This window comes from Mobula hypostoma, chromosome 23 (genome assembly GCF_963921235.1).
Source record: "Mobula hypostoma chromosome 23, sMobHyp1.1, whole genome shotgun sequence".
In the NCBI taxonomy this organism is placed as follows: domain Eukaryota; kingdom Metazoa; phylum Chordata; class Chondrichthyes; order Myliobatiformes; family Myliobatidae; genus Mobula; species Mobula hypostoma.
The window spans coordinates 51,442,094-51,460,074 of record NC_086119.1 but is presented as its reverse complement, the minus strand read 5'-3'; the positions used below and the strand labels follow the sequence as shown (position 1 = coordinate 51,460,074).

At 39.6% G+C, this 17,981-nt stretch overlaps 1 protein-coding gene across 1 annotated transcript in view; it reads right to left on the bottom strand.

Annotated features, from left to right (window-relative positions):
• Positions 1–237: 237 nt before the first annotated feature.
• Positions 238–17,981, bottom strand: part of ube2g1a (ubiquitin-conjugating enzyme E2G 1a (UBC7 homolog, yeast)) — a 60,132-nt gene continuing 42,388 nt past the window's right edge. The window contains exons 4-6 of the mRNA XM_063031505.1: positions 9,443–9,621; positions 8,022–8,136; positions 238–3,862 (exon numbers count right to left, since the gene is read on the bottom strand). Of these exons, the coding sequence (XP_062887575.1) occupies positions 8,050–8,136; positions 9,443–9,621 (266 nt within the window). The 3' untranslated portion in view covers positions 238–3,862; positions 8,022–8,049. The remainder of the gene's footprint in view (positions 3,863–8,021; positions 8,137–9,442; positions 9,622–17,981) is intronic.

Here is a 17,981-nt window from a genome sequence, read left to right as displayed (position 1 = left end):
GGTCTACTAAAACCACGCATATACTTTCCTCAACCACATCATTCTTGGGTAAATGTGACTACACAAAGTCAGGCATGTTGGATTTCTATTGCCAATAACATTTTCCCTTCTACCACTACTAAAAATGTTAGTTTTATACCATTCTGATTTTTGTGATCTGATTTTTACATCTAGGAAGCAGCAATCACATGTTGTGACTGTACGTTCCCTCCCTCCACTCGCTCTCTCCCCCCCTCCCCCACCCCCGGCTCATGACAGTTTTGAAAGTAATCAATAAATTGTGCTGGTCTACTTAAATCATTATCCTCTTAATTTGATTCTTCCAATTGTACAAATTATACTTAACATAATTGAATTTTCAAGTTTATAATCAGGATCCGGAGAGGTAGTTGTGAAGGATTTTACCTTGATAGCTGTTCAGAAAGGGAAACTTCCTTTTACTCTAATTTATACTGGGAAGTGGAAGTAAAAAAGCTGAAGCTGATGAGGGGAAGGTGGAACAGGGAATAAAGAGGGAAGTGAAGAGGGGAACCTGTGGGAGTGGTATGGTGATGGGCAGATGGAGAGAGGGTGGAGGGGAAAGGGGCGAGGACAGGTGCAGCAGTTATCACAAGTTTGAGACTTTGATATTCATGCCTGGCTGTCAGAAGTGCATACTTTGCACAACTCAAATAAATAGGTTCAGCCACAAATTTCCTTTATTGCATTTTATGATCAAAAACAATCTTGCTAGTATACTAATTTTACATTTGTTTTTTCTCACCTCCTTTCCTTCAGTTGCTCAACAACTGGCCCATAAACTATTGATTTTAATGTGATCTCAGCAATACCAGGAAAGGGTTTAATATCAAGGTAGAATGCTTGGCAGAAGGCTTAATTGTAATCAAATAGTGAATTTCAAATGTGGAAGCGTTTGAATTATTAGCCTCCCAGATCTTTATCCAGAGTGCGAATAATTGCAGGTCCTGCAGGATCAGTCAGCTCTTCAAGTACTCTCAAAAGGAGCCCACTTCATGTAGATGTAAAATGAATTCTGACACTTACATGAAAAGCCAAAAAGCCCAAAGAATGTCAGAGCAAAAATACTTGACCCCAGAAAAAAACTGATCTGTCTTGCCCACTAAAGCCACCATTATCTGCTTTAAAGTGTTCACTTATCCTTTAAAATGTAGTGATCTCTACCACATCCCATGAAAAATGACCTACACTTTAATTCTGAACAATTTCCTGCCAGTTCTTACTCCTCACAACTTAACCTTCATGCCTTCTGCCAAATCACCTAACTTTCTAAGTTTTAAGCACTGGTATTTAAGTAATATTAAGTGCTGTTACCATTCTTTCTAACCAAGACTTCTGGGTGATTATTCATAACTAGTGCAGAACCCAGAAGACTGAGCCTTTGGAATTCTTCCCCTCCTCCCCCCAGAAAAGTACAAATTAAATAGATTTTTAGACATCCAAGAACTTCACACTGCAGAGACAAAAGCCATAACACTAATGGTGGAGCAAACAAGGGCTTTACCTGCTTGTATTACTGTTCTCAGACGACAGATTCTTGAGTTCAAATCTAAGCGTCAAAGTTTAAATAAATACATTCAGGAAACAGTTTGTACTGCTGCATATAGCATCACACTTGCCCATTTCACAAATTGACCATTTAGTGCTCTGATACAACCATATGGACATTTTAAAATAAAGCATTAACATGCTACACAAGTCTGCATTTAACATGTTCTCTAGAATTTGATAAGAATTTCAGAGTTTAAAAAAGTAAATGAAATATCAGCACTACATCAATCTTTTAAAACAACTGACTTTGCAAGTAATACATAACACAGCAATGGGTTATTGCACCAAGTTATTTCTAGCAGACAAGACACATGCAGTTTCTTGGCCTGGATGACATGATCAAATCTTGCAGGCTATTAAATCATGTAGCTTAATAGCACCAAATATCACTAGTTTGATTGCTAACATAGTAGCCTTAGAGCTTCAAATTTGCATAAAGAATTGGATAAGAATTTATTAGCATATTCATGGTTATTTCCAAAATTTAATACCCTTCTATTGTAGAGCACCAACATGAAATAAGCCCTTTGATGCAAATATCATGTTTCCTTATAGTTCAAATATAGTAGTTCAAATTCTATAGGGTATACCCTTGTTCTGGTTTCCTTGCAGTATTTTGAAATCTGAAATAATGTACCTCTGAACATGCAAGGAATAAAAACTAGGATGTTTAAAAAAAAAGTTACAGATACTTGTTTCTTGGTTTTGATAATGTTGCAACTTAAGCAACTCGTTTAACTGGAGCCCTAAATACCTAAAGCCATTTTATCTTCCCCTACAAATTTAATGTCTTTTCCCAGTTTCAGGAGGCTTCAATAATGGAAAAAGCTATAGGCATAATCAGATCAAAAAGTTTTACATTCTGATTCAAAAACCCAGTGTACCTTAATTTGCAATTACATCAGTTCCCAAAAGTTTCATACCAGCGCTAAATTTAAGTATATAGTTCTTACTACGGAATCACTAATATTAAAACTTTTCCACTTCCTAGATTTATATTGCCCATTTCACGTAGACAAGTTAGATTTAAGAAGTCACAGTGCAAGCTTCATTTAAGTACAATATTCACAAGGACAACTAAGAAAACAGCACAAGGTTATACCAGTCATGCTTTTGCACAGCTGCCATTCTGAATATCTTGGAGCAGATATTAATGATCCTGCACAGGAGATTCACAATAAATCACTACATTTTAAGGCCATAGCCTTAAAACTGTTCAAACCCACTGTTAATGTTATCTTTGGAGAAACACGCTCCTGTAGTAAAATATGGTGGCTTATTTAGAGTTCAATCTTTTTGCATCCTGGTTTTAAAATTAATAGCAATTTCTGTATATAACAAAAACCAGGCGCACCTGAGAGCCTTTACATAATTGAAATCCACAAACTCTTATTGAAAAAGACTTGTATTTTGGAAGAACTTTCACTACATGTGACAGAATTCCAAAAATCAAATTACATGAAAATATACATCACCATTTGTCTTTGTACATCAGGCAGAAAATCTGCAGTATAGCTAGAAAGAAAAACACAACAGCATTTTCAATAGCAAAAATTCTCCAATTGCCCACTTGGAAGGGTGAAAGTCTACACCTAAACATGCAAACCTACTCCAGACACTTCACAAAAAACAAGCTTCAGGAAAATTTGGTTCATCATTTAGGTGGTGAAGACTAATGAATTCACCTGCCTAATTACAAATTCAGGTATAAACTTTAACCCATCACTGTAAAACCAGAAGTATCAGCATCTTAAATACACAAATATCTGTAATACGGTCAAAATATTGGAGGGCACCCAGGTGTTAATGCAGTGCCAGAACAGCTGGTAAAACATTTACTGTGAAATTCATTTTTAAAACTGAGAAATGCACCTTTTTACAGTGCAGGACCTTTATTTTAAACTTTTAATAGTAAATTAAGAAAAATGAATGCACAAAGCCCCCTAATTTTAAGAATTTACACAATTTTCTAACTAGGCTATAATTTGGTACAATGCATATTGTGGGCATCTAAGTACTGTATATAGAATATCCAGATAATGTGCTATGTACAGTTCTTTACAATTACTCCTGAAGATCAAAGCAGTTCACAGGAATCCTGATGCATCATTGTTTTCATCCCCTGCCCACCCCCCAAAGTTGGCACAATGGTCTTTTCTTCACAATGATGGCAAAATTCACCCATCGCTCCACAACACCAATCCAGGATTTTCAACCTTTACTAGTTTGAAGTCCAACAGTTGGTGGCTTGAGTGCAGAAAGTCAACAGTGCCGTAAGTTCTTAATCGAAGACCTGCAACTCAGAAGTTTCCAATTAGTTTATTGCTACCTTCAAAAAAATGTTCTACTGTCAAGTTTTAACCTCAACCTATGGATTTTTAGGATAATTAGGTATTGGCAGCTACACAACTGTCCCATTAGAAAAAAAGTTTCAGACTTGAAGAGAACCACAAGGTTTGCTTCCCATGTTGTTCTCTTTATACAGAAAGATACTGCAGCTAAAAGAAAAAAAGTCAAATGAAACCTGAAGTCATTCAAAAATCAATGTTTTGGCTCAGAACAGGACCAATTAGTTAAATTCCAGATCAATCAACAGAACAACTTCAATCATTATTAGAAAATACAACATGCAACTCAAGTTCTAATGGACAATGATCCTAGAACCAATAGAAACTGGACACAGTACAACTTGCTTTGGGAAAGTGGCACAATAAACTTGCAAAACTTAAGAGTCTTGCTAACTTTTCGCTAAAGGCAGAATCCTTGCTTTTATTTGATATATTAAACAAAGCTCTTCAGCAAACACGATTTTCCAACTACTCTACAATGATCCAAACCACCTTTATTCCTCAGCTATTAAGTTTATGTAGCTAGATCACCGAAATTAATACATTCAATTTTCATTTTCTTGCAATTTATTTTTTGCAATTAAACGCAACTTTCAGAAAATAGCTGCAGCTTTTGTAAAGGAAATGCATGCATTGGTCTTTTGCATTATCTGCAGAGAAATTAGACTAAGACAGTACTGAATTAACTAGAGTCTGCTCTGCCATTCCATCATCGCTGATTTATTATCCCTCAATCCCATTCCCCTGCCTTCTTCCCATAACCTTTGATGCCAATTAACTAACCTATTAACCTCCACTTTAAATATACCCAATAATCTGACCTCCCCATTCATCTGTGGCAATGAATTGCAGATTCACTACCCTCTGGCTAAAGAAAATTTCTCATCTGTTCTAAATGGATGTCCCTCTATTCTGAGGTTGTGCCCCCCCCCAGTCCTAGATGCCCCCATTATAGGAAACACTCTTTCCATACCCACTCTGTCCAGGCCTTTCAATATTTGATGGGTTTAAATAAGATTATCCCCTCATTCCTCTGAACTCCCATGAGTATAGGCTCAGCCTTCAAATGCTCATGTTAATCCTTTCATTCCCAGAGGTATTCTCATAAACCTTCTCTGGACCTTCTCCAATGCCAGCACATCTTTTCTTAGATAAGGGGCCCAAAACTGCTCACAATGCTCCAAGTGTGGTCTGACCAATGCCCTATAAAGCCTCAGCAGCACATTCTTGCTTTTGTATTCTAATCTTCTCAAAACTAATGCATCTCATCTGGCTTCCTTACCACTGACTCAACCTGCAAATTAACCTTCAGAAGTCCTTGTACAGAATTCCCCAAGTCCCTTTGCATGAACTGGTACTAGGAAGGACTTATCATAAACCTATTTATACATGCACTGCTCTGTTCAAAAAAAGGCAGAGCTAAAGGGAAAAAATAAACCCACCCAATTTGAAGTTGATCTTGGCTTGAAAACTATGCTGTAACGAAACACTGAGATTCTATTGTGTACACATTTTGTTTCATCATCTGGCAAGTCTCTTTGCTGTGACAGGAACTGAGATTTGGATATGGAAAAGTTTACCAGGTATTGGTGAAATGCTCCTAGGATAATGCTGTTCGAGAGAACATATGCTAGTTACTTGGATAAAATCTGCCAGACTGGGAGCAGTACAGAATAAAAGTTGGAAATAGTTCCAGTCTTCTTGTTTGTCCTCTGGCATTTAAATATTAACTTGCAGGTTCTTGAGACCATTATCGTTGGGGTACAAATTAAAACCACCAATTTCTTTACAATTGTTGTAGTATTATTAAACCTCTTAAGGCACTTTGCCTGGTGCAGTGTAGTGGGGCATGCAAAATTATACTATTTGCTTATATGCCCTGGTCTTGGCTATGTCACAGAACTGACATTTTCCCTTTGTACTAGCAACTTCAATTAGTCTTTTGGATAATTTCTTGAAAAATGTCAGAGCTCTTTTGTTGGTTTATCCTTCCCAAAAGGGTTGCATGCTTGAAACATGTGCAAAAGCATACAATAGCACATTGATGAAATTCAACTGTATGAAAAACTAAAAAATCACCCAGTCACAGGTCAGGTTTCGATAAATTAGACGAAGAGCGTACATTCAGTAAAAAAAAATCTTCTGAAAACTCAGCTGCATCTGCAGAAGGAAAGGAATGGCTGAACTTTTGGGTTGAGACTATGCAGTCACTTCTCTTCTGTGGTAGCACATTTAAGTGCTGATAACATTAGCTGGTAGCTTTATTGTATTTCCAACAGAAGTCCAGGTAGTGGGTTATGCTATACAGTGCCTATAAAAAGTATTGACCCCTCTTGGAAGTTATGTTTTATTGTTTTACACCATTGAATCAATGGACTTAATTTGTTTTTTTTTGACACTGAGCAGCAGAAAAAGACTTGTATCAAAGTGAAAACATCTCCACAAAGTGATCGAAATTAATTACAAATATAAAACAAAGTAATTACACAAGGATTCACCCCCTTTAATATACACCAAATCACTGGTGCAGCCAATTGGTTTTAGAAGTCACATTATTAGTTAAATGGAGATCCGTGTGCAGTCAAAGTGATAGTAAAAATTCACCTGTATCTGGAAGGTCCAACTGCTGGTGAGTCAATATCCTGGCAAAAACTACATCATGAAGACAAAAGAACACTCCAAGCAACTCTACAAGAACGTTATTGAAAAGTACAAGTCAGGAGATAGATACAAGATTTCCAGGTCACTGAATAGCCCTTGGAGTGCAGTCAAATCATCATGGGAAAGAATATGGCACAGCTGCAAATCTGCCTAGAGCATGCCGTCCTCAAAAACTGAGTGACCATGCAAGGGGACTCATAAGGGAGGCCGCCAAGAAACCTGTAACGACTTTGGAGGAGTTACCAGCTTCAGCGGCTGAGATGTGAGAGACTGCACATACAACTGTTGCCCGGGTGCTTCATCAGTTGCAGCTTTATGGGAGAGTGGCAAAGAGAAAGCCACTGTAAAAAAAAAACAAACACCCACATGAACTCAGCTCAAGTTTGCCAGGAGGCATGTGGGAGACTGAAGTCAGCTGGAAGAAGGTTTATAGTCTGATGAAACCAAAATTAAGCTTTCTGGCCATCAGACTAAACTGTTTGGCATAAGCCAAACACCACACATCAAAAACACATCATCCCTACTGTGAAGCATGGTGGTGGCTGCATCATGCGGTGGGGATGCTTCACTGCAGCAGGTCCTGAAATTCTAGTGAAGGTAGAGGGCAATATGAATGGAGTAAAATACAGGCAAGTCCTGGAGGAAAAGCTGATGCAGTCTGCAAGAGAACTGCGACCTGGGAGAAGTTTCGTCTTTCAACAAGACAAAGTCAAAGTTACACGGGAATGGCTTAAAAACAAAGTTAATGTCCTGGAATTGCCAAGTCAGAGTCCAGATCTCAATCCAATTGAGAATTTGTGGCTGGACTTGAAGGGTTGTTCACTCACGATCCTGATGCAATCTGACAGAGCTTGAGCAGTTTTAAGAATGGGAAAAATTTGCAGTGTCCAGACTTGCAAAGTGATAAGAGACCTATCCACACAGACTCAAAGCTGTAATTGCTGCCAAAGGTGCATCTACTAAATACTGACTGGGGGGTGGGGGGGGCGAAATACTTATGCAATCAATTATTTTGCACTTTATATTTGTAATTTGGATCACTTTGCAGGGATCTACTTTCACTTTGACATGAAAGCCTTTTTCTGTTGATCAGTGTCAAAAAAACCCAATTAAATCCACTGAGATTCAATGTTGTAAAACAATAAAACATGAAAACTTTGGGGGGTGGGGGGTGAATACTTTCTATATGCACAGTATCTCTTGTAACATATTAGTGCCCAAACTTGAAAACCCTTTTTGTTATTAAACAGTAGACATTTATTCAGTGCCTGAATTGCCACATGGTCTGCAGAAAAGCAAAGCTGTCTTCAAATATTGCCTTCAAATCATGGTTTTCACTTTTATTACTTAAGCATGTAACCATCTGATTATGTAACATGAACCAATACAGCTTGTTAATAACAGGAAAATTACAAAACTATCTTGTACCAAATTTTTCCTTACCCTGAAACGAGTTTCCTGGCAAATAAATTCACTCAAATGCAGTCTCCTGACTTTTTCTTACACAACGTGCAACTTTCCTTTTGAATTCTCCATTGCGGTCTTCCCTCCACTCTTTCTGCAAGTAGTAATACAAAATAGACTACTAAATCAAATCAGCACATCCTAATTGCCCAAAACTGAACCTTGACTTGTTAAGGGGGAGAAGAAAAATCAGCAACACTAAGATACCCAATGCATTTTCCTTTAGTTATGCAATCCCTTTCCAACTCAAAACAATTGGTAGAAAAATGCTATAGCAATTTTTAAAAAATCATAACTTGGTGAACAGCAAAGCCATTAAAAGAAACAAACGATGAACATGTAATGAGAAAAGTATGTGCAATTGGGAGGTAAATTACAAAGGGCATCACTGAGGCAGGAAGAACCAGCTTTGCATCTCATCTGCATTAGTGTCAGGTAAAAGTGTGTGTTCAGATCACTGAAGTGGGATGCATCCTCCAACCAGCTAATCTGACAATTCAGAACCAAACTAATACCATACGACTATCTCAACTCACTACATTCAGAAGTTCTCGGAATCTTATTAAATGTACCAACTGATGGCACAGGAGCAGATTGGCCACATGAAATGGCCATTATAAACTTACAATGCAAATCTGCAAAACCACACATACTACATAACATAATAAACTGAATCATAGTCAAAAGGGCAATTTAACAGACACCGGGTTGAATGTGTTAAGAATACGAACTCTTTGCCCAGAACCAAATCACAAAATTCTGGAACATCAGGTGAATTTGAATTAGTGTTGATGCCAGCTGTAAATGGATCTCAACATACAAGACAATAGGAACAATGCACTGGGGAATGCATGTCAGAGCAAACAGCAAAATGAGCAAATGCTGGAATTTCCAGGAAAGGGAGGCAAGATGGGTTGGAAAGATCACATTGACCATCTAAATGTCAGATTTATTCCATTCCTGTTACGTGGTTAGATCTCAGGTATGAAATAGCTGCTTCTTGAGGAAAACACGTTGGTTGAAACACCAAATTCCTCTAGAGTGGTACCTATACAATCTTCAATACGTTCAATTTCAAAACATCTCTTTTAAAGTAAGATTCACAATCTGATGACTTGCAACTAAAATAGATTGGAGAAATTCCAGCTAGGTGCATTAATGTGCAAAACCAATTAGGAGCACTTTATCACATCTACAATTTAACATGTTAGATTTAAGATTAAGAATTAAGTAATTTAGATTCAATCTCATACCAGCAGGCTTTCTAAAAACATTCAAGACACTACTACTCATCACTGCGGTGAGCAAAATTAGTGATAAGTCTTGTGAAGGAGGATAGTGATGAACAAAATTCAAGTTAATCAGGTTAGAGCCAAAATTATGAGAATGAAAGCCCTTACTGCTGCATCCACGTTGGCCGGCGAGTCTCCATTTGGATCTGCTAACATTGAAATCACACTGATAAGTATAGTCTCCACGGTGTGGATTGGCAACCAACGTTCTTCAGGCTTTTCATATCCATATTTATCCTCACCAGGCTCGTGAAGTATAGAGATGCATACCTCACCGTTCTTATCCACTTTAAGAGAGCAAAAAAAGATTGTTGCAAATGATTGTTCATTTCAGTTGTTAGGAGATTGAAAGCTCATCTTTGAAACCAACCTTTTGTATTTGGTTTGCAGTTACTAAATGATGCTTGGTTAAAACTGAAATAATTTACTACAAAAGGATTTGGACAAAGTGTAATTTGAATTAAAACTGATCTATACCAAAAGAATTGACGCTACCCTCGCGTTACAGCCATTTAGGCTCCCTTACAGAATTTATAAACAAGTACCCACAATTTGAGATATGGAATTCAATTTGCTTTGATAGGAAGTGTGGGGGAGAAAAGTAAAAGCAACAAGGACTTTTCCCTGTCCCTAACGTGCATTTGTTGACATATGCTTAGATGACAGCTTGGAACACAACACCCCCACCCACCACCCCAATAAAACCAGGGTCACTTGTAATTGTCAAATTTAGTAAATTGGTACCAGAAGACAGTTAAAATAAAAAGAAAAAATGTTCAATTTTGGATTAGAAGGCCATAATCACAGAACATTCATTTTTTGATATTAATAACACAAGGGAAACAAAATCCTGCTAACCAGGTAAATCTTTCTATAACCTGTACAGAGACAACATCTTGCCTAGAGCAATCTGTAATGAGCAATATTAACTAGAAATTTGTCTGTTAATGAGTCAATTGAAATATATATTGATAGTATGGGAATGGAGATTTGGAGGTGGAGTGGGACTTGGTTCAGAGGAGACAGCAAAAACAGGAAAAATGGGGTTCAGCATTTGAAACTATTCATAGGGCATTATATTCAGCAGTGACCTGCTTCACCCTTCCACTCTTTAGTTTCTTTTTTAAATCCATCCTACCACTACAGCCATTCACAAAACTGAGACTTAATTTTGTCTGGCCTACTTATTTTCAAGCACAAAGACCCTTCAACCTTCTAAGCAAGAATTTCAATTTAAACCAATTTACATAATTCTATTTCTTATTACATATGAAGGGGCCCTCCAGTTTCTCTCGATGCCAAATGTCCCAAATTATTTTCATACCTTTCATCATTATCAGTTTGGGGAACAAGCAAGTACTGTGAATTCCAGTTAATTGGGTCTTCAGTTAGGCTACGTCCACACTACGCTGGATAATTTTGAAAATGCCGGTTTCAAGTAAAAATGACAGGCGTCCACACTAAGCGTTTTCAAAATATCTCTGTCCACATTAGATGGCTACTTAGGCGAATCTCCTCCTACTGGGCACGCGCAGGACACAGAAAACAAGCAAAGAGGGAACAGTATACTTAGTGCGCGTTTGTTCAGTTACAGAGTAGAAAAACTTAAAAGGAATTGCTCTTGGCTCTCGCGCAGGAGGACTTAAAACTTAAAAAAAAACAAATACTGGAGCGTATGGAGGCAACCGACAGGGAGTGCACAGACAGTATGACCCGGCTGACGACGAACATTGAAAAACTGACCAACTGCTGCATTAATAAAGCGCCTTGTTAAATGTATAAAACATGTCTGCATCAGTGTTATCTTGTATTTCCATACAATGTTACATTAGGCTGTTACACACCTATTGTAAGAGAAGTAACTGCATAAATAGGTAAACCACCTTCATACAAGCAAGGACAGAAAACAGGGCAAAGTGAGGGTACTTATTTATTCAGTAAGCTATGGGTCAAAGCATTTGGTGAGTACATTTCTAACTCTTCTGGCTTCAGTCTCGTTGCCGTCTGTTCTGAAATTGTTACATTCTGCGAAGCGCAGATTCAAATATCGCTGTGATGATTGTACGCTCTAGTATCAATTCTTTGGCGACAATAAAGTAGTAATAATAATAAGAAGAAAATTAAATGCCGCGCTGTCGCCATCTGTTCTGGCACATCATGACAGCGGTTTTAAAAAGCTCGGTTACCCCATACACACTGAAACGGATATCAGGCGTTTTCAGATTTATTCACTCTGGAGACCATTTCTGAAAATCTCCATTTTTGGGGGCTGAAAACGCCGTTTCAGTGTGGACAGAAGGTCAAAACGAAGAGAAAAAGCTTCGTTCTCAAAATTATCCGGCGTAGTGTGGACCTAGCCTTAATCACGACAGCCAGTTATTTGGGATAACTTTTAAAGAACAAAAACTAATTGAGAAAATAGCTGAGATTCCCTCTGTTTATTTGGGACATTATGCTGCTCAATTGGGACATTATGTGTACTTATGTGGCCATTACACTACCCCATGCTTAGAACGATCAGTCTTTACATAGCATCAAATGCATGTGTTTGCATTCAAAAGGCAGTGATCTTTATCATTGATAAATACTTATACAATTCAAAACTGCTTGAAACTGCAGTGAGCAAAACACTGAGGACTGAAAATGTCGGAAGCAATCGGGAGTGAAAATGAAACAATTTCACTACTTCAAGTTAGGAACTACAAAGAAATTGAAGGCATTGAGAATCATCTTGAATGCTGCAAAGAAGATTTGGAAGATGCACTCAAAAGCACTGTTTGAAGGCAATCCAGTATCTGCACCAGGTGGTTGAGCTGATTTAGTCAAAAGAACACTGCAGCACATACTAGAGCAATTCCTCTGTCAACAAATTATATACCACATAATTTTTATGGTACTACAGTACCATAAAACTATCAATTCCTGTTAATTTGTTTTACAATTCATTTAAAACCAATTTCTCAGTTAATGTTTTTTTTTAAAAATACTTCAGCTACTTCCATGAAACTTTTGCTAATTGTGGCAGCCAATAAATTAGGCCAAAATATACTGGTCTCAATTAACTGGAATCCACAGCATTTGCCTTTTTTGTTTATCTTTGCGACCATGGAAATAGAAAGGTAGCATCTTTGGTTCAAATGCCAGTGAAACATTCACTTTCAAAATTCAAGCTCTTCCAAATTATAGAAGCAAAGATGCCCAATTAAGAAATTGAGATTTTAAGAGCAGGCCCCAACTGCAAAACTAATCCTTTAATGTTACACTTGTTACGAGAATACACATAAAATTAAGATGTTTGCTGGCCTGGGCTAGCATCAGTGGCATCAGCAGTTGGTCTGCCACCTGCCCTCAGGGGAAGGAGAGATAAGGAACAATGGAGCAGCGTCTGGAGATGTGTAATGAAGGGATGTGGGAGAGAGAGCTGTCTGGAGCGGCTCCCCCCCTTTGAACCCTGAACTGTTTGAAGTGATGGACAGGCGATACCCCAGCAGGGGGATAAAAAGGGACAGGTTCGCTAAGACAGACACACACGCCACCCGAGGTAACGAGACCCTGGAAGCGGTACGCTTCTCACGAGTGGGTGAGAAGTACCAGACAACGCACAGGGTGGAAAGGTACGATCAGCGGGAACCCGGTGTGTGTCCGCCCTTGCCTGGGTGCCGGGTTCACTGCAGAGGATCAACCGCATCTGGAGGAGGGGTCACAGTCGGTGACCTCAGGTGACATCACCAAGGACCCGCCCAAATGCTGTTTGTGAGCCATCTCGCTGGTCTGTGAGTGAAGCTGTGCTGAATGATGAGTTGTTCCTATTCTATGTCTCTCTTCCCCACCTTGTCCATCGCCATGACAACGATTACTGCGAACTGAACTACCAACTGGACTGAACTTTGAGTCATTTTCAAATTGGTCATTTACCCCTAGACAACGATAGAGCTTGATTGATGCTGTTATCTTAATTCTGTGCACATGTGTGGTTATCATTGTTGAATTGTTGCATTTATTATCCTTTCGATTACTGTGTTGCTTGTTTCTTTAATAAAACTTTCTTAGTTCTAGTACTCCAGACTCCAACTGAGTGATCCATTTCTGCTGGTTTGGCAACCCAGTTACGGGGTACGTAACACACTTCCAAGCAGAAACTAAATATACCCTCACCTCTACTGAATAGCAAATTTACATTATTGCAGTATCTTGGTTAAATTACTTCTTCCACCAGAAATTGTGCACATATTTTATGCTTCAATACAGCAACTTATGGCTCATACAGTTGGAGAAATAACCACTTGGACGAGCAGAAATTTGGCAAAATTAAACCTCTATACATACTCTGGACAAGATCATTTGAAGAAGTCAAGGACCCAGATGAAGAGGGAGGGACAGAGGCCCAGGCTTTGGTGCTTATTGATTAGAAACAAGGGGATGATAGTGTTGAACACCGAGCTGTAATCAATGAATAGCAATGTGATGCAGGTACTACTATTGCCCAGGTGATCCAAGGCCAAGTGGAGAGCCAGTGAGATTGCATCTGCTCTAGACCTACTGCGGCAGGCAAATTGCTGTACGACTGTGACAGAACCACCACAATGGGTTAATCATAAAGCATATTCCACCTCCTCTGCCCTTAGGACTGTCTTTGTGGAGAATGTGAAGCCATCAAGCTGCACTGCTGCATCCAAAAGGGTGGTAGAGACATTCTCCCCCCCCCCCCAATGAAGCAGGCACAGCAGTCCCTGATATCCCCCTGGTACAGCAATCCTGCTCCGATGAACTCAATTTTATTTTCCTGAGATTGAACATTCACCAGTAGGATAGTCAGGAATGGAATTCTAAGGTCTCTGCGTTTCAACTGGTACCTGTACACTGGCACAGCATTTCTGCTTACGTTTTCTTAAAGGGAAACTGCACTTGCAACCAGAGCCTGCCGTCACAGGTTTGGTTTTCAGCGTCGACAGATTTACTTATTTTAAATGTCTTAAGATGCTGTTTACTGAACTACCTATGGAGACTCTGGATTTCAGCTGTATTAGCCCTAAACAAGATTTTTTGATGATTTCCCATTGGAGCAGCACAGTCACCACTTAATGGTGCCATCTTATGAATATATCAGATAAAAGCAGTTTAAAAGTCTGAGGGAAACTAGAGTTTAATAACATTTCACTCACCAACAAACCCCTCACTTCCTGACCATCCTAGGGTGCCCTGAAAAGGCAGTGGTGAGCTACTTGTCCTCTGGGCAAACCACTTCAAGAATTTGATGCAATCATTGGACAGGACATGCATGGAGGGGTAGGGGTCTGCTTCTTGGTATTAGAGATAAAGGAATGAGAGGTGCTATCAATAGCCCAAGCAGAAAGATGGCCCCAGTGAACAGCTGTGACCTTCTGTGGACTATGTACAATACCTCTTGAATTACTGCAATCTGCAGTATGCAATTCCCCTTTAAGTACTGTACTTTTAAGTTGACTTAATGAACTACAAATTTCACAATCTTCTGAAGAACCTGGCAGTCTTAACTCTCAAGCAGGTATGGCACCTTTCAGTGGATAAAGCTTCACTGCTATGGATGGAAGCAAGGTTGGTGGGGCAAAGGGAAGGAGGAGGAGGAGGAAGACCAAGCCAGGCTAAACCTGAGAGCCAGATTGCTATATTGAAGGGAAATGAGAGATCGTTGTGTGGTATGTGTAATAGAGACATGGCTTACTTGCCACATATGGCAGATCAGGCCCGCAGGCTTCTCAATTCACAGGATGGATCAAACTTCTGATTCAGGAAAGGCAGAAGGTAGAAGTGTGGGTTTCTTTATAAACTCTCAGTGGTGCTCCAATTTGGCAGCTTTGTCAAACTTGTGTTTCCCCAACCTTGAGCACCTTACGGTCAAGTGCTGTATTTACCTAGGTGGTTCGCCACAATAATCCTGACCACAGTTTATATTCCACCAGTGGTCAACTATAATCAAGCATTTGAGATACTGCATGATGCCATCACCAAACAAGAAACAGCCCACCCAAACGTGTCATACCATAGTTGGTGATTTCAATCAGGCTTGTTTGAAGAAAACCCTGCCCAATTACCATCACCATATAACACGTAGCACCAGAGGTCCCCAATGCATTAGACCACTGTTTTTGCTGAGATAAGGAATGCCTGTGTTCCATGTCCAAACCAAATTTTGGTAAATCTGATCACTTTAACTGTCCTTTACCTGCATTCAGGCAGAAGCTAAAGAGCAGCTGCTATAGGATTGCTTCAAGTTGGTGGACTGGGCCATGATCAAGGACTCATCCATGGATCTGAATGAATATACCATGGTTGTCAGACCTTAAGACACTTAAGGTAGATTAGTGTCTCCACACAAAATCGTTCAGTCTTCCCCAACCCAATGCCCTGGATGAGCCATGAGATCCACAAACTGCTGAGGGCCAGATCAGAAGCATTCAAGTCCAGTGACCAAGAAGAGTTACAAGATGTCCAAGTACAATCTCTGGAAAGCCATCTCACAGACAAAGTGGCAGTTCCAGACTAAACTTGAATAAACCAAGGATGCTTGATAATTTTGGAAGGACGTGAATGTTATCACCTCTTATAAAGTAAAATCAATTGACAACAGGACTTTGGTTCCGGATGAGTTCAATGCCTTCTATGCTTGCACTGACCATCAAAACATTGATGAACCATCACAAACTCCTGCAGCCCCCAGTGCTGTGATTTCAGAATGAGCCCAATGTGCAAGCAGACGTCAGGAGGGCAAACCTATGAAATGCATCTGGAATACCTGGCAGAGTACTAAAGACCTGTGCTGATCAACTGGCTGGAGTAATCACAGATCTTTAACCTCTCGCTTCAGCAGTCTGAGGTACTCACCTACTCCAAGGCGGCTTCAATTATACCAGTGCACAAGAACATGGTGACCTGCCTCAATGACTATCATCCAGTAGCACTTACATCCACAGCGATAAAGTATTTTGAAGGGCTGGTGATGAAACACCATTTCCTGTGAGAAGCAACTTGGATCCACTCCAATTTGCCTATGGAGCAACAGGTCCACAAAATGTGCCATTTCATTGGGTCTTCACTCAACCCTGGAACATCTGGACAACAAAGAGGCATACATCAGGATGCTCTTTACCGATGACAGCTCAGCACTCAGTACCATAATCCCTTCAAAATAAGCTTCAAGACCTTGGCCTCAATACCTCAAGTAATTTGATACTCTTTCCTCAACTGCAGGCACCAGTCAGTTCAACCTCCATTACAGGTGGTGTGTTTAGCTCTGCTCCACTGTTTACACTCATGACCGTGTGGCTATGCATAGCTCCAATGCCATAATCCAGTTTGCTGATGACACCATTGTCATGGACCAAATCAAATATGGTGACGAATCAGCATTTCAGAGTTTGAAAATCTGGCTCAGTGGTACCATAGCAACAACCCCTTAACTGAATATACTCCTTTGTCTTGCTGACATTATCACCTTTAGGAAGAGGAAATCAGAGGTCCATGAGCCACTCCTCATTGCAGGATCAAAGGTGGGGAGGGTCAGTAACTTTAAATTCCTCAGTGTTACCATTTCAGAAGACATGTCCTGGGCCCAGCACTTAAGTTCAATTACAAAGAAAGCATGGCAGCACCTCTACTTCCTTAGAAGTGTGCCAAGATCCAGCATGACATCTAAAACTTTGACCAACTTCTATAGATCTGTGGTGGAGAGTAGACTGACTCCATCAGAGCCCGTTATGGAAACACCAACGCCCCTGAACAGAAAATCTCACAAAAAGTAGCGGATATGGCCCAGTCCATCACAGGTAAAGCCCTCCCTACCATTGAGCACATCTGCATATAGCATTGTCACAGGAACACAGCATCCATTATCACAGACCCCCACCACACAGGACATGCTTTCTTCTTGCTGCTGCCATCAAGGTGGTGGTACAGGAGCTTCAGGACTCAAACACCAGGTTCAGGAATAATTACCCCTCATCCATCAGGCTCTTGAACCAAAGGGGTTAATTTTACGCAACTTCACTTGCCCCATCATACAAATGTTCCCACACCTATGGATTCCCTTTCAAGACTCATCTCATGTTTAATATCAGTTTTCTTTTTGTATTTGCAGTTTGCCATCTTTTGCACACTGGTCAGACGCCCAAGTTGGTGCAGTCTTTCATTGATTTTATTATGGCTATTATTCAGTTATTGATTTATTAAGTATACCCATAAAATTAATCTCAGGTTTGTACATGTTAACATATGTGCTTTGAACATTACCATCTGCAAACTATCTACAAATTGCAGTCAAGGAACAGTGAAGGGAATTAGTTCTAGGTAATAGGCTGTTGCCAATTAGCTGACATCTGGATGGTTGTTATTGGATCTGCATGGAACTTTGACAAGCAGCTAGTTGAACCCTACTTCCTCACATTTCCTGAAAGTATTCTAATTTTGGTCTTGAGGCTCGGCACTTCACACTGTCATATGGAAAGCATGATTTTATTTATTGATTTCTATGAAGTTCAAAACCTCAGGAGAAAGTTCATAGAATAAGTTTTCTGTTGGCCAAACATATCAGTTTTAAACTCTTACTAGTCAATGGGATAGATTTGTCCTCACTTCACTACATAGCATCACTCACATAACCCATGACCAGATG